Source organism: Triturus cristatus, chromosome 9, assembly GCF_964204655.1.
Source record: "Triturus cristatus chromosome 9, aTriCri1.1, whole genome shotgun sequence".
In the NCBI taxonomy this organism is placed as follows: Eukaryota; Metazoa; Chordata; class Amphibia; order Caudata; family Salamandridae; genus Triturus; species Triturus cristatus.
The window spans coordinates 904301321-904326476 of record NC_140592.1 but is presented as its reverse complement, the minus strand read 5'-3'; the positions used below and the strand labels follow the sequence as shown (position 1 = coordinate 904326476).

Genomic DNA, 25156 nt, shown 5'->3' with positions numbered 1-25156 from the left:
TGTCAAAGGGTGGTCCTAAAAATGTAAAGTACCCATGTGGATTCGGTTTAAATCCTCTCATTGATCAGCATCAAATACAGCGCTTGATACCCATCCCGTTGGCATCAGGAAAATGCAGTGGCGGCTGGTAGGGAACGGTGGCAAGAGTAAAGGATGTGGGGGGTCAGTAGAAAATAATAAATAAACAAAACTTTAAGTAAAGGTATTTGCTGCTCGCGGCACCAGCCACCGCCTATTTGCAGCCTCTCCTTGTCGCAGGGGAACCACCGGGTTCCCTTAGCCAATGAGAACACTGCAATGCAGCGTTGTGATTGGTTCCCCTAATTTTCCCTAAGCCAATCACAAAGCTTCATTGCAGCGTTGTGATCAGTTTGAAGTGCTGTGGTTAGACGCACAGACGGGGACAGGGAGTCTCTGCATGTTCCCCACCAGGCTGTGTAATGCAGCCTGGTGGGGAACATGAGAAGTTTAGCTGGCCCAAGACAGCCGAGCAAACATTCATGTGCAATTTGAGTGTGCAAACCACTTCTCCCCTGGCCCATGCTCTGGCCAGCCCCCCCACACACACCTAGGAATGGAAAAAGAAAATGATAATAACGGGTTTCATTATTATAATTTACCCAGGGAAAATGTTTGAAAGCAAAAATTGACAACAAGCTGTCTCTAATGTCCCAAATATCCTTGCTCGTCATGAATTGCATATTCATTTGAAAACCATAAGGAAGGTTTCTCTATCCTTACCTTGGAAGGCACAAAAGCAGCGGTATCAGCCCAAATTGCCTCCAGACTAGATTACCCTAGCCCGTTATATTTGAAACTTACCAGTTCCTTACAAAATGAACAACAGTTGTTCAATGCGGTGGTTTTAGAAATGGGATTTCTGGTTGGCTAGGGCTTGCGCTTAAGCCAGGCAGAAACCACCACTCTAGTCAGGGCAAGGAAGTTACACGCTGAAGATAACCCCTGCTCACCCCCTTGGTAGCGTGGCACGAGATGTCAGGCTTATCCAAGAGGCAATGTGTAAAGCGTTTGCGCAACACACACACATGGCAGCAACACACTAGGCACACTACAAAAGAAACTCCACACAAAGTTATATCAAAAATAGCCATTGTATTCTCATAAACACATTAGAATCATAATTACACAATATACACTGTGCCAACTGGCTCTAGGCAAAATTCACAGGGGATTATATACAGGACCAGGCCAATCGGGCCACGGTCAGAACCATCAGAATGCAGGTAGTAAATATAAAACACAACCAGTAACTACTGGTATAATGATGACCTCAGCATTATCACATTAGCATTAGACACCACCCTAAAATATCATAGCATAACATTAGGCATAAACACATTAGGCCCAAACCTCATTAGCATAAACACATTACGCATTAGGCCTCCCCAGCATAAACACATTATGCAAAAATCATGGTGCATAAATCACATTTGGCAATCATCAGCATGTTTCACCTTAGGCATAAAATACCTTATGCAGAGCATTGTTAGACATAATCATCAGCTGTACAGGGCCTCATCTCCATAATACATCATTCCCTGCGCAGGTATGAACATAACCATACAGTATGCCATAAATAAATAAATAACAGAACTTTTCTAATCGTACTCTCCTCAGTGGTCAATCAGCAGTCCAAAGCGCAGAGATACCCCGTATGGGGTGATTCAGGCGCTATATAAAACCCATAAATAAATATATAAAACCCATAAATAAATATGCCAAATCCGGTCCTTTGTACACACTTAGCATCATCACATGACCCTTATGTCACCTCTGAAATGACCAGCTCCTGTTATATGGTCGCACCCCATCCTGGCACCATCCTGGGCATCAACCCCTTCAGGGGGGCACAGCGCTTCTGTGCCCCCTTCATGGAGGTTCCTCCCTCCTCTTAGTATCAGGTGGCTCTGTCAAGATCTGACCCGGTTCAGGGACACTCTCTCATGAGCAAAGGGGCAGGGGTACCACTCCCCAGGCCTCCGTAATAGAATGCCCCTGATATCCAAGATGGGTACAGCTGCACGCGACCATGCAGCGCAGCTGCCAAAATATGGACGTTTCACCACCGCAGCCGCGTGCCAGGCAACCTTATTAGAAAGAGGCTCAGTCCCAACAGGATGTCTCCCCAAGCCCCACTCACCGGGGATTCTCTTCTGGCTGCATCAGCCCTCAGCTGGTACTTCTCTCGCGGGGGGGGTTCTCTGCACTGGGAGCCCTCGAGGCTCCGTCTTTCTTCTGCGCATGTCCCAGCACGGGGTGGGCTCCCGCCGGGATCTTCTGGTTCTGCGCTTCCTGGACCACAGGCCCAATCTACCTGTCTTCTGGCCGGCACTTCTCTTCCGGCCCGCTTCTCCTCGGCCCTGCCCACAACCAAGCAGGCTGCCTGGCTTCTGGTTTAGACGCTCCGGCTCCTCTCTCCTCACAAGTGTGGGGTGGGCCCCCGCCTGCAAATAAAACCAAGTGCGGGGTGGGCTCCCACGAACCGGAGTGCACAAACAGCGGAATGGGCTCCCGCTTGCCAGATGCACAAAACGCAGGGTGGGCTCCCGCTCAAAGGCATGCAAATATGCAGGGTAGGCTCCCGCTAGATAGCACAAATGTGGGGTGGGCTCCTGCTTGTCAAGAGGCGTAAAACATCAAATGCGGGGTGGGCACCCACTTTTTTACGACCACCAGTGCGGGGTGGGCACCCGCTGTAAACAAGCATAAATCAGCAGGGTAGGCTCCAGCTCCTCGCAGCAACTCGGGGAATCCCTACGCCAGGATTCCCTCTCCATGATGTGCAGCTCAGCGCTGCCCTCGTCCTTGGGGAGAAAGATATAGCACTCCACAAGGCACTAGGGACCAGAGCTCCAAAGAGCAAAGTTCCAGGGGCTTAAAGCTGGTCCCAGGCAGGCCAGCTCACAGGGCCCTCCAGCAGGGAGGCAGTCCCTCGTGGCGGTTCCTCCTGTGGCCCAGCAGCAGCAAGTCCCCCACAGGTCACAAGAAGAACACACCTTCATGGGGTCACAGCCCCAATATTTATATTAACATTTTCTTTGTTCTGCCCTGGCACAGGGCTGTGGAAACCAGTTGCAACTGGTTCTGGGGGGTGTGAAGCACTTTGCTTACAGGGCTCCCACCCTCCTTTGTCAGGTTGGGGATCTGTCATCAGACACATCACAGGGGGGCAGAGCCAGCATTCACCCAGACAGGCACAATCCAATTCAGGGTCAGGGGACTACTCCCACTACTCCAAATGCAAATGCCCAATTAGCCGAGCACTGACTCACCCTGCCCCTCCTGGAGCCACACACACGTTGAAAAACCGGGGTTTAACCCAGCGGCATCAGGGGCACGCCTAAGATCTTCGAGTTCACCTGTCTTGGTATACAGAGACACGGAATACTTCTGGATGGCATCAGAGACCAAGTTTATTAGCTGCAGCTAGTAACAGTGATCCTAGAAATACATCACGGTGTAAATTCTCAGGAGACTGCTCATTTTACTAAGGCGAGACGTCTCCTTTTATACCCAATATTCACATTATAAATGTACACCCACTGCACAAAATTCTAGCCAATAAGGTACATTTTCAAACAAAGTGTCACATAACAAAAACTCAATTTACAGTATCCCAACCCAAAAGTTAATTATTAGGAATGTCCCAAATTCAATCTCCACAAGCCGGACAAACCTATAATTGAAAGCATAACCCATGTAATGAAGAAACATAAAAAAAGAAACGGTAACAGATGCTGAACAAGATAAGGCATGTGCAAGGAAACTAAAAGTTAACGATGTCCTGAACATTGATTGGCAATCTCAGACAAAGATTGATCAGGGAAATTGGCTTTGCGGGGTCAGTTTCAGGTGCAGAGGTCAGTTTCTTACAGTTCATTTCAGAGTCAAAAAGAAACCTAGTTAATGTATACATGAACTAAGAAGGCCAGGCCACTTTATTCGCCAGGCTACCTTCACAGGCCTACGTGAGGGCAACACAAAATGGTGGCACAGAACAAAATGGAGTCAGACTCGAGAATTACAGAACCTCAGACCCTCCTTTTGCCATTACGTAGGCAATAACCTAAGACTCATGTTAATCTGAATCTAGGTATATGTCGATATTCATTAGGTCATCAAGGTGTTGCTGTAGCATCATCTTATTATTCTCTACTTCTCTCGGGACAGGTCTCCGAACACACATAGTAGCACAAAGACTACAAATGGCGGGACCACACTGGATGCAAAGACAACAAAAAGGATGGTTAAAACCATACCAAGAAATGTCAAAATCTTCCATCCCCATTTGGACAGCAGTCCCCAAAACCATCCCGTCAATGACCAGTCTCCTTCGTCTACATGGATAGACTCAGAGATTTTATACAACCTAGAGATGGCTTGGTACACTGTAGGGGCATTATCTGGTATGTAAACACAGCAGCTGGATCCAATCAATTTACATACTCCTCCTCGATCTGCAAGTATGATGTCTAATACAATACGGTTCTGCAAAGTCATAAGGCGGTCCGCTTGAAGCTCAGCTGTAACATTACTAAGAGCACCTGCTGTCTCATTAATAGTAGCTTCAACAACGCGGACAAGCTGTCGAATATGCCTACTATTGATCATAGGACCCCAAAAGGGCAAGAAGCCCTTGAAGAAATCTCCTACTTCGTATGCTGCGGTATCTTCCTTATTGAAGACACCTCTACCATATCTCGTTCTATGATAGTCTGAAGCAGTAGTGTATGTAGCGGGAAGTAGAAACGCCACATAACACGTTCCTGAAAAATCAGGTGGCAACCATGTATAGGCTCTGTCATGACAAACAAAATATGTGCCTTTAGCTGGCACAAACGGTGGAGAAGTCTGAGATGAATAGACATAGGTTTGAGCACACACACTCTTACCTAGCTGAGCCTTCGGATTCCGACCATTACCTTGAAAACAAAAGTGGCCTCGGTGGGGTACAATCCAAATAGGGGGAGACCTTTTTCGTCTCTCCTTCTCTGTCAAACTGGTACTATATCCAGTCACGTTCCAACCAATGTAAGCCTGCACCTCATCCTTAGGGCTAGCATTATATGCATCAATATCTCAGATCATAGCTACTATTCCCCTTATTAAGGCACTATTGCTCGAGTTATCTTTAAGGGAACGTAAGGGGCGTACCTCATTTGCATAGATAAACATGGTCTGAAAAGCCCACACAGACCCATTAAAAGAAAAAGGCAAAACCAAATATGACATACCTTTATCTGTCGTATGAGGCATAAGACCACAAACCCAACAATTAGTGGTATTTACTACTAACTGATGCTGATGCAACAACTGTATAAACGAGTTGTTGACAAATTCTGATCTCCTGGTCTGTTCATGTTCAGGCACCATATAAAACTGGTGCAAAGACACAGTAGTGAAAGAAAGCATAGGTTGGGAGGTGGGTGCAGATGTCTGTTGTGTAGCATAGACAGTCCAACCCACACAAGCTAATGTGATACTTAAAAACATCAAAACGCACAATATTCTAAAACATTTGCTATGTATCAATGTACAAAATCTTGTCTTAAGATCTATTCTCTCAACATCTCTTTCAGTTACAACAGACTCCATCCTCTAACGTGCTGCTCGTGGCAATTTTCCTTCTTCACTCAAGTGTTTGTCCAGGCGTCCTAGAGGTCCCTAGAACCACAGACCTTTCGTCAATATGCGGGCCACCCCTTAAGTTCTTATACCGCGACCCTGCAGCTGAACCCGGATGGTGATTCAAAAAAGAAAAATAGTCTCTTGTCTGAAAGAGTGGAATTCACAAAAAAATTCAAATTTTATTTGTCCTTTTTAGACCTTCAGTTGTAGCGTTCTAGGCACAGTTTGATCCTGAAAGAGTGGCTCTGGGTGCGTAGTATCAAGTCTCAAACAAGGCAGCACAGCTTCTTGCAAGACTTTATCATCCGCACGTTCTGACTGAGTCCATTCCAGATGTGCATCGCTAAAAGGTACAAATCTCGGAACCCTTTCACTCTCGGAATCGGCAACACCTTCCCGGACCCACTGATCGTACGGTAAGGGCAAAGGCATCTTCTTACAATGGGTACCATGTACCCAGTTTTTCTTGCCGAACACCTTAATAGCAGTCCGAGTTGATAACAGGACTTGGTATGGACCGGTCCATCTTGGTTCCAAGTTCTTTGACCTCTGGAAATTCTTGGTTAGAACCCAGTCGCCAGGTTGAATCGTGTGGCCTGCGTCTACAGAAACTGAAGTCAAAGTGTCATGGACCTGTTGGTAAAGAACACGCAATTTAGCAGTCAAATCATGTAAGTAGTCAACCAACATAGGGTACTCGATATCACTGTACTTCTTAGGCCTCGGCACACCCCAGACATTCGCCGGGCGTCCAAAAACAATCTTGTATGGGCTAAGTCCCACGCGAGAATGTACTGTCGTTCTCGTGGACAAAAGTGCCAATGGTAAGGCATCGGGCCATGTAAGACCAGAGCTCGCTTGCACCTTGGCCAACTTCAGCTTCAGAGTGCCATTATAGCACTCGACCAGGCCTGTTGACTGGGGGTGATTCACAGCGTGAAATTTCTGGTTAATATCCAGACCCGCACATACTTTCTTCATAATCTGACCCACAAATTCACTTCCATTATCACTCCACACCATCCTCAGCAAGCCATATCTGAGAAAGAATTCTTTGAGCAAAACCTTGGCTGTAGACAGGGCAGTATTATCCTTTAGGGGGTAGGCCTCTATCCATCTGGAAAAGGCACAAACAACCACAAGGACATACTTCAAGTTATTGCATCTTTCCATATGAATATAGTCTATCTGCAACACCTCGAACGGATACGTTGGAGGAGCAAAATGACCCGCTGGAGTTGGGGTTCCCTTTCCAGGATTATGCATCAAGCAAATCATGCAGTGTTTAACCAAATTCTCAGCACACTTAGGAATTCCACCATTCTGCCATACCGGAGCCAACAACTTACATATCCCTTTTGAACTAATGTGAGCCAACCCATGAGCCATAGTAACCACCGGAAGCACATATGCATCAGGAAACAACCATCGCTGGTGCTCTGACAACTCAACCCAACAGCCTGTTGAATCCAACATTCCCGTACTCTCCCTCCACATACTCAATTCTTTCTCAGTAGCTTCTGCCTGAATCATCTTCACACTTTCTGTTGTATCTTCACACATTCCTCCTTCCACAACCCATCTGGCAGGACCTGCAACATACATCCGACTCGTCACATCTTTCGCCATTTCTCTCGCTACTTCATCTGCAAACGCATTCCCTTGACCCACATCATCCGTAACCTTCTTATGCGCACTTCACTTCACTATCGCAATTTGGGTCGGCAAAGTAAGTGATTCAAGAAGTTCACTCACTAATTGTCCATGCTGAATTTTCGTACCATGGGAAGTAAGAAATCCTCTCTCTTTCCACAAGCAGCCAAAACTGTGAGCCATGCCAAATGCGTATTGGCTATCAGTATAAACATTCACTCTTTTTCCTTTTGACAACACACACGCTCTAGTCAATGCTATCAACTCCGCTGCTTGCGCTGAATTTTGTGCAATACGTGCTGTTTCAACAATCGTGTGCAAAGTTGTGACAGCATATGCTGCAGTCGTCTCTCCATTCGGAAGCTTAAAGCACGAACCATCTACCCATAGGGTACCATCAGGATTCGAAAGAGGAGTATCTTTCAGATCAACTCTACCCTTCGTTTCCTCCTCTGTCCGGAGAAAACAGTCATGCTGTTCCTGAGCATCTGTCTCTACAAAAATCGGCAACAATGTAGCTGGATTCAATGTGTTGCACCGCTTGATGTGCACATGGCTAGCCAAAAGCGTCAACTCATAACCTGACAAACGCGCACTGGTAATATGTTGAGTCTTCGTTCTATTCAATAGGGTATCCACTGCATGTGGGACCATCACAATCAATGTATTATCCAATACCAAACCAGCAGACTGTCGGATAGAAACAGTCGTTGCCTCTGTAGCTCTTAGACAACTAGGCAACGCCCTAGCTACCGGATCTAAAGTAGCTGAAAAATACGCATATGGGCGCTGCTTGTCTCCAAATTGTTGTGCCAACACTGACAACGCACAACCTTCTTTCTCATGCACATAGAGTGTAAAAGGCTTACTATAGTCAGGAGTACCTAACACAGGAGCAGAACACAGTGCAGTTCGTAAATCCATAAAACTTTTCTGACATTCCTCTGTCCAGGGAAGAGGGTGTAGTGTATCCTTAAGAGTAAGTGCCAACAGAGGTTTCGCTAACAGAGAAAAATGTGGAATCCACTGTCTACAATACGATGTAATGCCTAAAAATGCACGCACCTCTCTCTGTGTACGTGGTACAGACATTTGAGCAATTGCTTTAATACGTTCTGGGGTCAATCGTCTACCCTCCTTCGACAAGAGATGACCTAAGTAGGTCACCTCTTGGCGGCAATACTGCAACTTAGAAGGTGAAATCTTGTGATGAAGGTCAGACAAATGGCGTAACAAAGAAAGAGTAATTTCTTTACAAATGTCCTCAGAGTCAGCAGCAACCAAAAGATCATCGACATACTGGATAAGAGTAGCACCAGGAGGCAGAGGAAAGGTATCAAGCTGTGTTTTCAAAGCCTGACTATAGATAGAAGGACTTTCACAATAACCTTGAGGAGCTCGTTTAAACCGGAAGCTTCGGCCTCCTAAAGAGAAGCCAAAAATATCCCTACTCTCTTCAGCAATAGGAATGCTGAAAAATGCATTCTTCAGATCAATAACAGAAAACCAAGCAGCTGAGACAGGGATCATAGTCAATAAAGCAGTAATGTCCGGGACAACAGGAAACTGTGGCACAACGATCTTATTGACCTCTCGAAGGTCGATCCCAAACCGATACACAGGTGGCTGAGAAGAGTTAGTACGCTTAAGGACAGGCAGAACAGGACTGTTACACACATTACCTCTCGTTTCTTCAACCACACCTTTCTCAACCAAATCATAGATAATCGCTAAAAGAGCTCTTTCGCCATCACTGGAAATTTTGTACTGGGGAATGTGAGGTAATTTAGCATTCAACTTAAGGGTAACAACGTAGGGTGGAATCTGCAAGAGACCAACATCATTCGGACCTGTAGCCCAAAGTGTATCAGGGAGAGAACGCAGTTCCAGTGGAAGGCGATCCTTAGACAGATACATCGGGGAAATCACTGTCTTACCCACCGTAAGATGTACTCCCAAAGGAGAACAATGTAATGTCGCATGCAATCTTTTCAACAAGTCCAAACCCAACAGATTCTCGCCACAGCCCGTCGTTAGAATAAGGGGAGCCTCCAATTCACAGGGACCAATAGAAAGGGGCAAAGGACAAGAAACCGGATTACGAACTGGGGCGCCAGAAAATCCTACTGAAACATTAGTCAAGCCAGACAAAGGTGCGCCGGGGAGTTTAGAATGCATGATAGAACTCTTTGCTGCACCAGTATCCAAAAGAAAAGGTTCTGCCACACCTGATGTAATCACTTCAACATAAGGTCTACTCTGGTCTACTGGAACTGACACTACTCCCTCCCTTTGTCCATGGCTGTCCTAACTATCATTAAAACCAGCACTCTCACTTCCAACATAATAATCAACAGTGTAGTACTGAGCGGACTGGACGGTCGGAACATTCTGTTGGTCAAAATAATTCATAGAATTCTGAGGGGAAAAGGAACGTTCATTCTGGGGAAACGTACCACGTCCCCTACCCCTAGTTACTTGTTGGAAACCACCACGACCTCTCAGACCAGACATACCATTCGCACGCTGTAGCAAGATCGGGCAACTATTCTTGAAGTGACCTTCTTCTTTACAATAAGCACACTGATTAGGGCCTAGCGGGAGTCGTGAAGCAAAAGACTCAGGCTTCTGCAACAGTTTCTGAAACTGTGGGGGTTGCTGAAACTGGGAAGGTTGCTGAAACTGACGCTGATTAGGGCGAGGCGGATAAGCCTGCTGCAGTAGAACTTTCGTTTTTAATTTTCTAGTCTTCTTCTCTACTTTATCCTTCTCATCTTTATCTCTATTCTCATAGTATTGTGCAGTAGCCAATATCTGAGCCGAAGAAGAAACAGCCCATGAACTCTCAGAGTCCTTTAACTTATTAGAAAGTTCAAGAAGTAAATTAAAAACAAACTTATCTACAAACAACCTCTGACCACCTTCTGTACTCATATCCTGACCACTATGATCAATGAATGTTTCCTCAAACCTAGTGAAGAAATCAGACACACTCTCCTCTTTCTTTTGTTTGCATGCTGCTAACTTGTCCCAATTCACCCGCAGAGGAGGCATCATAGTCTTCATTAAATTAATAATCCTACCAGGTAGTTCTGCAACTAAGGGTTCAGGTTTGGCACCTTCTACCTGCCGACCATCTGCAGCAGTAATATTAACCCACGTATCTCCTAACTCTGGCGCGTAATCCTCGTGACGGATCTTCGCCCACAAGGGTTGAGGAACTACATTACCCATCAACATATCTATGTCAGCTAAATTCATAACACACGCATCAACTGTCTGAGACAACTCCTTATAATAACCAGCAGGATTTTTACGGGGGTCAGGCAAAGTCTGCTTAAGAGCCAGGACCTCAGCTCTCTTCCAAGGGACATGCACCCACACTCGCTGAAAATGAGCTGGTGCAGCCGCAATACCATGAGCGGCATCAGCCACAACTGCCTCTCTCCATACAGGGGGAACCTCTCTCATAGGATACTGCTTCACTTTTCTCCTAATAGAAGGGTCAGGTTCGAACAACGACTGAGGTGGAAGTCTAGACCTAAAAGTGAGTAGTGTCTCTACCACTTCCTCAACATCGGAACCCACTATCGTCCCTTTAGCAAATTCAGACTGAACATTAAGCAGTTCCAGTGGAATTGAACCCAACTCATTATCTTCCCACTCCTGATGAAGGAAGGTACACATGACATCAAAAACATACCTTTGTTTTGGTGCCCCCCACTGTAGGAAGATATCCATAACCACTTGTGAACTGTACTTGGAGGTATTCGAAACCCATTTACGAGCAAGGAGATCTAACACTGCCCGCTCTTCGGGACCAGGGAGCTGACTACGTCTCTGCTTATGTTCAGAAACAGGGGTCATATTCAGTGACCCAAAGAAAGGAGACAAAAGACTAGTGACAGTCTCAGTCATTCGTTGCCGAGCAGAAGGAGAAGAAGTTGACATGAGGACAGGAGACAAAGTGTTATGGGGTGACAGAGACGTGGGGACAGAAATAAGAGAAGTCGAAGATAAAGGAGTGTAAGGCAAAGGAGTTTGAGGCAAGGCTGGTGGCAAGGCTGGCGGCCCTGGAGGGGGCTGTGCCGGGGGAGGAAGAACCACCTGTGAAGCAATGGGTGGCTGAACAACAACAGGGGGTTGAACGACAACAAGGGGTGCAACAACTGGAGGTAACGGAGGTGCAGTAGCACCCTGCACATAAGGGGGTGGTAATCTCAGTAAATGTGACATCAAAGGATCCTTTTCAGGGTCCACAGTCACATTTGAAAGGGGAGGTGGCAAAGCCGGGTAACATTTGTCAATGGCCATGCAATGTTGTCTATCTGACACTTCAATCGCACAATCTTCTTCATCTTCCTTAAACTGCCTAGCAGCTTGCATTACAGATATATTCCTTTCCTTCCTATCTCTCTTAGCTTGCTTAATTTCTCGCTGTTTGGCTTCCTTACGCCAAAGGCGGAAAGAGTCAAACATCGCCGGCCGGGCTTTCTTCTTAAATAGCGCAACTTCTAGGTTATCTAAAACATCTGATTCAAAACTACCATGTTGGGGCCATCGTAAAACACCATCTTTCCTTGTATAACGGACCCATACTGCATTAAGGGTAATGGGACGTACACCATGCTTTGAATAGAGCTCATAAGTTGGAGTTCCAACCGGAGGTATCGGACACGAGTCCTCCAATCGGGAATCCCTATTACAATTACAACAAAACCATTTCCTAAATTTGCTAAAACCAGGCATCTTTTAGCTCACTAGTCTTGCTTCAAACTTCAAGGGGTTATCAAAAATGATACGCTCGCAAATATACGAACCCCCCGGCTTCAACTATTGCAATGGCCGAATCAAAACCAAGAAACAAAACAAAGTCCTCCAGAAATTCCTCACGGGGCTCCTCACAATCTTCAGGCTTGGACCAGTACCGCTGAAGTTGCCCCACGTTGGGCGCCAGTTGAAGAACCGGGGTTTAACCCAGCAGCGTCAGGGGCACGCCTAAGATCTTCGAGTTCACCTGTCTTGGTATACAGAGACACGGAATACTTCTGGATGGCATCAGAGACCAAGTTTATTAGCTGCAGCTAGTAACAGTGATCCTAGAAATACATCACGGTGTAAATTCTCAGGAGACTGCTCATTTTACTAAGGCAAGACGTCTCCTTTTATACCCAATATTCACATTATAAATGTACACCCACTGCACAAAATTCTAGCCAATAAGGTACATTTTCAAACAAAGTGTCACATAACAAAAACTCAATTTACAGTATCCCAACCCAAAAGTTAATTATTAGGAATGTCCCAAATTCAATCTCCACAAGCCGGACAAACCTATAATTGAAAGCATAACCCATGTAATGAAGAAACATAAAAAAAGAAACGGTAACAGATGCTGAACAAGATAAGGCATGTGCAAGGAAACTAAAAGTTGACGATGTCCTGAACATTGATTGGCAATCTCAGACAAAGATCGATCAGGGAAATTGGCTTTGCGGGGTCAGTTTCAAGTGCAGAGGTCAGTTTCTTACAGTTCATTTCAGAGTCAAAAAGAAACCTAGTTAATGTATACATGAACTAAGAAGGCCAGGCCACTTTATTCGCCAGGCTACCTTCACAGGCCTACGTGAGGGCAACACAAAATGGTGGCACAGAACAAAATGGAGTCAGACTCGAGAATTACAGAACCTCAACCTCACCAGCCCCTGGCACGTCAAAGCCAGACATGCAATTCACATCAGGCAGGCAGACACATAGCACACAGAAATCTTCTAAAAGTGGCATTTCAAAAATAGTTATAATAAATCTGCACAAACCATTGCGTAGCATTTATTATCACTATTCCAAACATACCAAACTTGACCACGCTGCTCCTCTCATATCAGGGATTACCACTGAAACTCTTATCAGGGAATCCCCAATGCATTCCTATGGGGGGCAGTCTGTAGTGAGAAACCAAAATGGCTGTTTGTCACTACCAGGACATGTCACACACTTAAGGTAGATGTCCTACCTTCCACCTACAATGCACCCTGCCCATAGGGCTAGCCAGGGCCTAACTTACGGGTGACTGACATGCAGTGAAAGGGGGGTCACAGACATGGCACACACTTTATGTGCCACGTCACAGCGGCAGTAACACTGTGCACACAGGCCCTGCAATGGCAGAGGCCTGGGATAGTTTTGAAAGGCTACTTTGGTGGGTGGCGCAATCAGCGCTGCAAGCCCACCAGTAGCATTTAATTCACCAGCCCTGGGTATATGAGGTACAAACTTAACAAGGGAATGACAGGTAAATTAAATATTCCAAACAGGTGTAGACCAATCTTACCAGATTTATCACAGAAAGTATACCCACTTTACACTGAACAGCAGTGCTAAAGTGCCCAGAGTCCTAAAACCACCAACACCATGTCAGAAAAAAGGCAAGGAGAGAGGCAAACAAGTTTAGGGATGAACCTGCAAAAAGGACCAAGTCCAACAGGTGGCTTGTTTGATCAGCAGTGCCCTTAAAAGTTCACATATACAGACTGTTAAAACATCTTAATTTTCTTCCTGTGAAGTTCAGAAGCAATTTAAGGTCCTCTGCATTACATTTATGGCTCTTCATAGAAATGCTGTCACCTTTATTTCTAAGAAGGTGGCCAGGTAACTTCAAAACCATTGGCTATGTTCCTGGAAGTTCCTAAATTTGCTAAATCCAGCAGTGACGGGGTCACAGTTGCTTGATCTGCATCTCCATACACTGGAACTGTCAAACAGTTCTTCGAGGAGAGAAACAATTGCCTTCCTTTAAACACTCTTTTAAAACCTTGCTTTTTCACTCTAATCGTGCAAAGATGCTGACCTTAGTCAGGAGCAATAATAACCCAGTTGTTGAACATGTGATCAATAAATGCAAATTACATAAAATAAGAACAAATACACTGAAAAAACTATAATATATGACGCTTGTTTCTTTTTTTCATTTTTAGAGGATGTTTCCATTTTTATTAGTTACTTTCTAAATAAATTAAAGAAGACAATTAAGATAATATAATGTCAATTTCTCAACTCGCCCCCAAATTACATGAAAACTATATATAATTTCTTACATTACACCACCAGCATTTTAGAGACTCTAGTGATGTAATTTGACTTAATGTTGACTGCCACTGGTAATTCACACCAACATTGCCAACTCATACCATACTTTTCATGAGAGCTCACACCTCAGATTTATTTTAGGTGCCTGATACGGTTCCTGCCACCCTAGCTCCTGGAAACAATTGGCAATAGTAGCCACACACCAAGCAGCCACAGCCGGTGCAGGTAGGAGCGGGGGGCAGGGTGGGGGTGGAGTCGACATATGGCAACGAGGGAGAATACATTTTTTTTAAAAACACTTATCTTGCTCTCCGATGTGGCGTGCATGTTGGTTCATGTGTCCAACCGCCGTATTATGATGAAAGCAGTCGAAGTTTAAACCGGCCGGGTAATCAGCCGTCGGCCAGTCGGAAAGCCCTCATATCCCTTAAGGATGGCATTTCGCCATCGGGATTATGATGTCAGTTTCCAAAAGCCAATCCTTGTCGGCATTTCCAACATGGAATGACTGACGGAAACTAAATTTGGGGGCCCCTAGCAGGGCCACCTTCCACCCCTGGCCCTCTGCATTTGGCCCTGGGGGCACAAACATCCCTGCACCTTGTGGCAGGAATCATGAGTTCCATGGCACGAGGTGCAGGGATGTTTTAAAACATCCATTTTTCTATAGGAGCTTATGCTGCTGGCATTTTCCTCCTGCCACACAAGCTCCCATAGGAAAATGTATGTTCCCAACTGCACTGTGTGCTGCCGCATCCAAATGATGCAGGTGGAACCGCCGACCTGAGGTCGGTCGGTTCCCGATCCGCGAAGGTGTTGGTCAGAGGCAACTCCGACCGACATCGTAATAAGGGCATAAATGTATGAATTTTCTCCAATAGCGTATTTAAATTGTTTTTATGTTTTTAATTATTCAAATGTTTTAGGTTGGAATTTGGTTACTATTTTGTATTTTATTTAATAATTTGTTTGTTTTTTAATATTTTTGCTATGTGAGTTAAGATTTAAAAATAAGAAATGTATTTACACATTTATAACATTTATTCGAATTGACTTAATATTTAAATTGTGTTTTATTTAAATGTATTTTAATTTATAACTTAATAGTAGATGTTTTATAATATTAAAATCATTTTTTTAATAATTATTTGATAACATAAATAAATCGATAGATATTAATTGTCAACATTATTTGACACTTACCTGTAGTTTTAAGAAATATGTTTTTAAAGTTGATAAATTATTGTTTTGATTTTTTTGTTATGTATGTTTTAAAATGCTACCTTTTGTAAAAATGTATTTAACTTTTTATTATAATATTAGTTACAAATAAATACATATTCTTACCAATGCAGTGTGGAGATGTTAGTAGAGGATATTTTTATAGTCAGTATTCTTATAATATACATTATGTGTATGTAAAGGCGGTATTTTGGTTGTCGATATTTTAGAAACAAATTTATTGAACCACAATACTTTTGTGATTGCTATTTCATCATATAGTCAAGCAACAGCCATTGGCGGAGCAATCCAAGAAGCTCATTCCCACCACTGGCCCCTGTTGTATTACCTGCCACCTGGAGCTTCTTCAGCCCTTTATGTCATCCTCACTCTAAGTACCTATTGATTTAGGAGCTAATTACTACGGTGGCGGTGTGGCAACTGCAGCATCAGCGGTCTGACTGCCGTATTACGACTTTGGCGGTCTGACCGCCATGAGACCACTGCTACCGCCAGGGATCTCTGATCCCTCGGCGGTCTTGCAACGTTCTGAGGCCATAATTTGCTTGGTGGCGCCAGGGGAATTTCCTCACTGCCAAGGTTTTCATGGCCATTAAAAGTGTGGTGGTGAGGAAATGGGCCCCCTGGTGGCTCAGGACCTGGGAGTGCATGCAGGGGGGCATATGGTGTGCCCCCTGTCTGTTTGCACCTCCTGTTCCTGCAAAGAATAAAATGTACAGCATTGTGCATTTACGGCAGTGCAGGAACGGGCTGCAGCGCTACCACAGCGATGCCTTTCTGAAGCTCTCCTATGAGCCTTAGAAAGGACCGCCGGACCTGTATTCCAGTCGGAATATGGCGGGCTAACTACGGGTTTGGCACTCTTGGAGCGGGGCGCTGGCTTCAGGTAATGGCTAAGCAGTGATGTTGACAGCATGATAGCACCTGGGAGGATGAATGTGGTAGCAACACTTGTCTGACAGGAAATATTCTGGAATACACTGCCTATGCACCATCCACAACTTGATAATCAGTTTTGTATCCCACAAAGGAATGAGTGAAACATCTGTGAAAATCTAACCATAGGTTCACAGTGAATGGATGTACCTGTTCCTTCCGCCAAAACAAGTGACCATCTATCTAACTCAATCACTGATGTCAGATGTAAGCATTTCTGGAAGAGATGGGAGAACAACCCTAGTTTCTTCTGTATTGGGATGACCTTTTTTATAATGCAACTTTTTGCAAGAGAACAAAATCGTTTACATGATTAGAGTCTTCTGTTGCAGCAGTGGAAATTAATGTTAAAGTAGATGCAGCTGTTGATGTCACTGCTAGCACCAAATCAGGATTTCTCTGGAGTAAAGCTGGTGACTCAGCAGTCCCTTCGACTGAGCACACTATCTCACTCAGCAGGTCACTTCTTGGGGTAACTCCATAATGAAGAGAAGTCATGCTGACTAATCTAGAGGCAGTTTAAGAGTGGTCAGGGTGCCACTGAATAGAATCGACCACAGGACAACTTTGATGTGCTCAATTGACTCATTCCAATTTTTACTAGCACCAGACAAAGGTGGCGGGGTTATGGTGCGGGTGTGTCTACCCTGAGAACTGGAACAAGTGGTTGACATGACATTGTAAAAGGTACCTTTCAGGAATCCTTCCCTACACTTGTTTCCCAGTTTGGAACCACTTGTTAGGAGCTTTACCTTCAAAGATAGAGTCAGAAAAACTCTTCTTGTTTGCTAGTTTTCCTCTCGAACCTAATATACAAATAGTGAATTTGTTCTCTGAAGGGCTAATAGAAGGAATGAATCTCAGCTATCTGTGCAGTTGAATCACAGAAAATGGTATGTAGGCTGACGATTGAAGTAGTCATCTTGGAAGATTCCCAGCACTGCAGCACAAGTCATGGAATATTTTTGCTTAGCGCAAACCATAGCTGGTGCAAAGCGGTCCATATACAACATGTTCATGAACTCGTGTATGGGTAGTATGTGAGGACACTTGCCTACCGATATTCTTCAAAACTCTTGTGTTCTGAGTATGGATCATACTGAAATTGTATATCACTCGAACTCTGATTTAAGTCCCATTGCACACCATTTCAGTGTGGTGCACGTACATTTGTTATGATAGCTTAAATAGCTGCCTATAAAGTTGTATAAATACAGTGACTAGCTATAATTATCTTAGCTGACCCACAGTAAAATTTCGTATATCATTGTGTAGGTTATATCCCACTTTCACTGGCCATGTGGACCCCGAAAGACTTATTGGGCCCATTCTAACTGGATGCAATGTGTGTGGTAACTCCCCATTGAAACATACTGCATGTTCTTGATAACTTATGGGGATCTCCTGATTCTCATATGGTTTATATCATGCAGGAGGACAAAGTGGTAGCAACCTCAACTGGTACAAAAATTAACAATGAGCAAAATATTTAAATAGGATAAGCTGGACTTGCTGTACCTACCTGCATTAGTTCATCCCCTGTTGTGGGCAGCATCAAGTAATTAGTTAATGGACCTCTGAAATGCACCTTTATTTATGAGTCCCATGTGCCATTATAACAGATTCAGAATGTGATTCGAAGTTCAGTTTCAAAGAATTACAGAGATATCCTTTTAACATTCAAGTGCTAGACAACTCCTTCAGCCGAATAAGCAGTTCTCATCTGATCTAAGGGTGGAATAACCAATATTACAATGGGAGCCTCCATATTGGTAATAATTAGAAAGTACTTATGCGTGGCCCTGAGGTGGGCTATTATGTGCTATGTTAAGTTAGATCATCAGGATCTTCCCTTAGCCTTCTTATCAGCCCAGATTTATACAAACTTATCAGCATAACCGGGAAGAACGAACACATGAGGGCCACACATCTCTCTCTTAACTTAGCTGGAAAAAAGGCATGTTAGGCAGATAACACAACCTGGCAGATAACACAACCTACTGTTGTGAGTTCTGGAAAATGTTTGCCCCATGTGTGCAAACAAAAGAAATCCACACTACTATTTGTAAAGCTTTATTTTCTGTTGTTTTAGTGAACAGTAAATACAAGAGTATTTCCTCAGATGTCAAAACAATTGTCGCTAATGAGAATGAACAGAATTTAAAAATTGTGATTACAGACAATATATCACATGATGCTTTTACAGGGTCCCTACAAGCCTAATTATAACATCAAAGGTTTACTGTTTTCTGAATGTGTACTATTTAGATATTGTCATCACACCTATGTATCTGTGCTGCGTCTATTATCCAGTCCATGGCATGTCTCCAACAGTCTGAAGCTGAGCTATGTGTCTGTGGAAGAATTGCTGTGAGACAGTGGTCTTGGTGCAGTTCCAAAAAGAACTGCTCTGCTCTCTGCTGTGCTGCCATGAATCAAAGTCCCACGTTCGCCCCTAGAGATCTGTAAACTATCAAATTAAATTCATCCAAACAATTTTAGGAAAAATCAACCTAGTGATTCATGATGTCAGGTGGAAAGAAGAACAAGAGAAATCACTTACATATTTATGTGAAAGACTAAAACCATTATGCCTTTCCCAAAGCATCTAGAAGCACTATCAGAATATGCAATAAATGTTCGACACATTGTTTCACAATAATGATCATAAATTCAGCATTTTTTGTAAACGAATATTGGTATGTATGGTTTAAGGCCAACATGGACAAAAAAGCAAGTGCACAGCCTGAAGGGCTTCTCAAAGACTTATAAGGCAATATATATAACATGGGCGCTCCCGCGGTGGGTAAGAGTTACACCCATGCTGCTCACCTAGTGGCCATCTTGAGGGTAGTCCATCCTCCTTTTTGAAGACCCTGTTTTTAAGTCTCTGCTCTCATGGCTATGCTAAGGATTGTATTAAAATATACTTACTGCCACATGGGGTTGTCTGGGCCATATTTCAAAGCATTGACAGAGACTAAAGACGGGGCTTTTGAACAGGATTGGTGAATTGTGTTTTTTGTGAAAAATGTACAAATAAATAATTTTGTTTTTGTATACCTTTTATATTATGAACCCATTAACTTGCATTGCAAAGAGGGTATATAAAAATAAGTGTGCTAATGAAAGTATATATATAGAATGGTGCAACTGCTTGAAAAAGGGAGGTAACACATGCTGGCACAAATATTACATTAGTCTCACTCGGTTTCCACGGTCACTTTTTACAAAGGGGTGGGTGAGTCAATAGAGATCAGCCCATAATATCAATATCTAAAAATACTGCATATGGTCTGTCTAACAACACACACAACCGCCATGTCCTTGCTTCATGCGTTCCTTGTACTCAGTGGCAAGGTAGGCACACTGTAGCACTGGGCACAACAACATTAGAGAGCAAAAGTGTGCATGCTGAGGATCAGTAGGCACTGTTAGAATGAAACTGTAAAGTACTAATTTATCTCCATGGGTGTCCAGGTGCTGACAAACATGTCTAATGTACTAGATCCCTCATGCCAAGAATGTCAACAGCAAATCTGTAGCACTGTTCAGCATCTGGGAGTAGGGATGGCACACAGTAGCTGTAAATGATGTAACAAGGTGAACAGCCCCATGCATGTAAATACCAGCAGCAACCTTGGAACAAGTGATGGATGCACATCTGCTTTACTCTCTGCTAGGAGGAAGGCTGGGTTACATTAGAACTAATTATATATCCAACCTCCATAAGGCATATGTGTGTTGGCAGGCTAAAACAATGGATGCCTGCATACAACACTATTCCAAATGAAATGTGCCTGATCCGTGGAGCAGGGCACCACAGGAGCACCATTAAATAACAGGTACACGGTACACCAAAGTAAACCTTTATGTACCAACAACAACTCCAGCACAGATGCAGTGGCGGCCGGCTCAGGTAAGCGCGGTAGGGTAAACAGAATAGGCATTATTTATTTATTTAATTGTACCTATTCTGTCATCTATTGACAAAGCCCCCTCCCACCCCACCCCGCCTCACCCCACTGCGTTTACCTATGCCGGCCGCCGCTGCACAGATAACTGATGCATGTTTTTATTTTATGCGTTGGCAGGCACGAAGCACATGGTCAGGTGTATCAGTCTCCAAATGTATACAAATCCCCTCCCTTTAACTGTTAATTTTCGCACATGCCAAATCATGCACAAAACAGTAGCCCATGTCAGAATACTTGGGAGGCACTGAGACACACTTGGTTGTTTTACAACTTTTTTTGTGTGAAGTTGGAAGCCCTCGAGCAGCAACAACAACATCTATTGTTAAATAGTACAATTACTTTGACTTTGATATTCAAAGTAACTGGCCTTGTAAGATTCCTGTTCAATCCCACCATGTCTCAAAATCTAACAGATATCAGAGAGGAGGCGTCATTTGTATCTTTTGGAAGTATAGTTATTTTCTGTTCAAGGATTTTAGGCAAACAAGGTCGTGAATGCTTGTTTTCTTCTAGAAATGTTTCCCATACAGGTCCCTTCGAGACCAATAAGCCATAACTATACCAGTCCATAGTTTTGTATCAAGGTCGTGGTCTGGGGTTATCAGGCACCATGCTCATTTTGTAGGGTTTCTTTTATTGGATCGAGCAGGTAAAACAGAAGGGGGATAAAAGCAGGCAAACACAATGCTACTGAAAAGGTGGTTGTTCCACAAAAACCCTACATCTAGGGGAACCAGGCACAGAGCAATAACAGAATGTAGAGAACAAATGTGAGTCAAATAAGGTCCTCTTTATGGTGGTAGTTTGTAGGAATGTGGTAAGACTGAAGAAATCTAATGAACCTTCATTTAGCATCAATTTATGTGACTGCATGATCTAAACCTTTAAGATATGACATGATTTTTAAAGGGTGTATAGGGAAAGATGTGGAAACAATATCTAGTTATTAATATCAACTAGGAGTTGAAGTAAATGTCTATTCAAGGTGGCATCACATGTATTAAAGGAATGTACTTCTTCAGCTGTCACATGACTTCAATAATCTCACAATCTCACAGCTAAAACAAATTAGGCGCTCACTACTGCTGCATGTTGTCACAACAACGAAAACGATGAATAGAGTATCCCTGCAAATTGCGGAATTCCAGTTTATTGTAATGTATAGTTATAAACATAGAGACATAGTGTGTCTTTGAGAGTTTTTCCCATTCTGCCCTAACTAGAGTTGACTCTTGTGTACACATTACGCAGGGTGGATGGGATATCTCCACATTTTGATGAATGTCACACACCTACCAATCTCTAAATAACCCCTATAATGTTGGGGAAATAGCTAAATTCTTGCTGTGAATACAAAAGATTTACAACATTTAGGAGTGAGGATTTGTTGGAATTCCTAACTAGAATGATATCTTGCGGGACTTAACCCCTACAAGAAACTGCTTTATTTATGCAGTAACCGATTCATATATCAAAAATCATACAACTGTAAGGTTGTGCGAAACAAAACAGTAAATTGGTCCCTATAGATGTTAGCCGAATGAATTTAACTAATTTGTTCCATCAATACATGGACTTTTATTAGGCGTGGATTAATGGTCTGATTTTATATTTTACAGCACTATTTTGGCCACTGATGAAACAGAAGACACAACAGCAATGGACACCACTCTCAATCTCTCCTCAGCATCCTTGTATAATTTATCTGTAGTACCCAGCAACTCCACAGAGTGTCGCGCCTTCGAATCCTGGGATTGGTTATATACTTATCAGCCCATCTTCCTCTGGTTCATATTTGTCTTGGGGCTAATTGAGAATCTTTTCGTTCTTGGAGTTTTTTGCCTTCACAAGGCTCGATGCACAGTTGCCGAGGTCTATTTTGGAAATCTAGCTGCGGCCGACCTTCTTTTAATTTCTGGCCTTCCATTTTGGGCCATTTATATCACAAACCAGTTTTACTGGCCCTTTGGCCAATTCCTTTGTCAGGCCGTTAATACAGTAATTTATGTGAACTTGAATGCAAGCATTTATTTCTTGATGATGGTCAGCATTGACCGCTATTTGGCCTTGGTGAAGACCATGTCCATAGGACGAATGAGGAGTCCTCTCTGCGCCAAATTGAACTGCCTGGTCATCTGGGTGTTTGCATTCCTTCTAAGTCTGCCTACAATGATATACAGAAAGGAAAAATATGTTCCTGAATTAAACACTACGGCATGCATCCTTGTGTACCCATCCATCGACTGGCGCATTGCATCGCATATGATTTTGAATATCCCTGGGTTTTTACTGCCTCTGACCATCATAGCCTTTTGCACCTTCCAGATAATCAAAGTCTTACAGAACAACGCAATGCAGAAATTCAAGGAAATTCAGACAGAACGCAAAGCCTCCACACTGATGCTCGTTGTTCTTCTCGTGTTCATCCTCTGCTGGCTTCCTTTCCAAATAGTGACATTTCTGGATACTCTGTTCATTTATGATGTCATAGCGGGGTGCACCACTGATAATATCATTTCGATCGCCACCCAACTATCAACATATTTCGCATACAGTAACAGCTGTCTGAACCCCCTGCTCTACGTCATTGTGGGAAATCACTTTCGAAAGAAGTCAAGAGAGGTCTACCAGCAATGGCGCTCAAGGGGCCAGAGGAGGAAATCAATGTCAGCAACACTTCCAACTGATTTCTTTTCCTTGGAGAACCTAAGAACTTCCATTTCAATTGCACGACCAAAAAATAGAATTATATTCTAGAATGCGCATTACATAGCCTGTCTTGTTAGTTGACCAAATTGTGTGTGCATGTTTTTTCCCATCTATGGTGCCATCGCTCGAGAACTTTGCTAAAGTAATCACCACAGATATATTGACGGTGTGGGCTTCATTCGACCTACCATCATTCCAAGGCAAATTAACTGAGGACCAGTCCCACCCAAATCAACATATCACCTTGAGAAAAAAAATGACAATATTAGTGCTGTTGAGTACTAAAGGTACAGCAGGTCTGAATGTTCCTACCCATGGCATACCTCAGACGCAAGAGCAAGTTCATATGTAACGAGAGGCATCGAAGCAGCATACTTTCGCTTTCAATGAATATGTAATAAAATGCATGTAATTATTAATATTTATAAACCACTTAAACCCACAGGTATGCAAGCACTGTGGGGAAGTGGTTGCAAACTGCAAGAAGTACGAAAATTGAATGTAATGTGCATTGTAAAAAGAGCACGTTTTTAATGTATGTCTTTTCCTGAAATTCCATCTACTCCCGACTCCAATGGATTTTTAACCCAGGTCTAGTGCCCTATAATGGTGATACAATATTTCTGAAATCTTTAATAGTAGATTTTAGAAAGCTGCTTTCAGGCAAGTGGGGGAGTAAAATTGTCGCTTTCAGTACCTGGGCGAAATTTATTTTACATAAAAATATGGGGTCTTATCTTACAGACCCTTATGGACCGGTGATAGGAGCCCTAATTGTGCAGATGACTTGCGGCTCCCCGTTGGAGTGTTTCTGTAACATACCACAGCATGCTACAGATTCTGTTTAAAATAAAAGTCGAAAAAACTTGTTTCGTTTTGTTAATTTTTAAAATGACAATTTTCTAAAGGTTACGAATAAGGGAAGGTTTAACAAAAAGTGCTCTTGAGCAGCATATTGACACGTTCTACTGTGTCTATATTTTTTAAACATCGTAACTTACAAGTCCCATAGATTCAGAAAAATGTAGAATATTTTGCAAACATTGTGATGCTCTCCGTTATAAGAGTGGATATTGATCACTTCCATTCCGCTGGTTCTTATAGCCACGGGGGATGAGGGTATCTGATCCCTCTTTGGTTTTCAATCCATAACCATAATCTGTTTATTTATCTCTGCAACCAAACATTTTGATCACAAAAATTGTTATGTTGTTTGAGTAATATATAACAATGTGAGTTCCTCATAGGTTACTAGTTTGATTCATAAACAAACTGTGAATACACACGTTATAGCATTTTTTGAGAAAAATAGAGTTTGACCACATTTGCACCCTGAAGTGTCATGAAAATCATATCAACCTTTAAAACAGGGGCGGTGGGTGAGATTTTAAAGTGGTGGGGCGCAAACGAATTAGCATACAGCACCATAGCTTGCGAGCGCAGCGAGCGAGCCCGAACCCCAAAAGGGGGGTTTGGGGGGGTTACCCCCCCAAGAAAATTTTGAAAAAAAAGAAGAAAAATCGTGCATTTTCAAGCACATTTGAGAAAGCAGCAAGGTTAATAAAGCAATTGTGAAAGTGCAGTTATTACATTAATAGATGGCATAACATAGGTAGCTGCTTATTCAGTATTACCACAGAGCTTCATACATTCTGTCCTATTATGCTCAGGTGCTGAATTCAGACTATAATACTCATGGAAATCTCAGCTCTAAGAGTAGAAGAAGTTGCACAGCAATGTAATAGTTGCCATGCTCGTTCCGCAGGAGCGTCAGGAACTTGAAGAAAATTCCACAGTCTTCCCCTACGGCCTTCCGACTCTATTAGACTCTAGAGTAACGAATGGCACGCAAGGGGAAAACAGGGAAACAAAACAAGGAAAGGCGGGGGAAGAAAAACAGTCTT

General features: G+C 43.3%; 1 protein-coding gene across 9 annotated transcripts in view; it reads left to right on the top strand.

The window, feature by feature from the left end:
• The window catches only part of BDKRB2 (bradykinin receptor B2), a 442021-nt gene that overhangs the window by 358891 nt on the left and 57974 nt on the right, over positions 1–25156 (top strand). For 5 of the 9 annotated variants that reach the window (XM_085626443.1, XM_085626444.1, XM_085626441.1 and 2 more), the window contains one exon: positions 22163–24121. The exons of the other annotated variants lie outside the window; for them this stretch is intronic. In XM_085626443.1, the coding sequence (XP_085482569.1) occupies positions 22163–23300 (1138 nt within the window). In that variant the 3' untranslated portion in view covers positions 23301–24121. Of the gene's footprint in view, positions 1–22162; positions 24122–25156 lie in introns of those variants that run through there. 9 annotated transcript variants of the gene reach the window in all.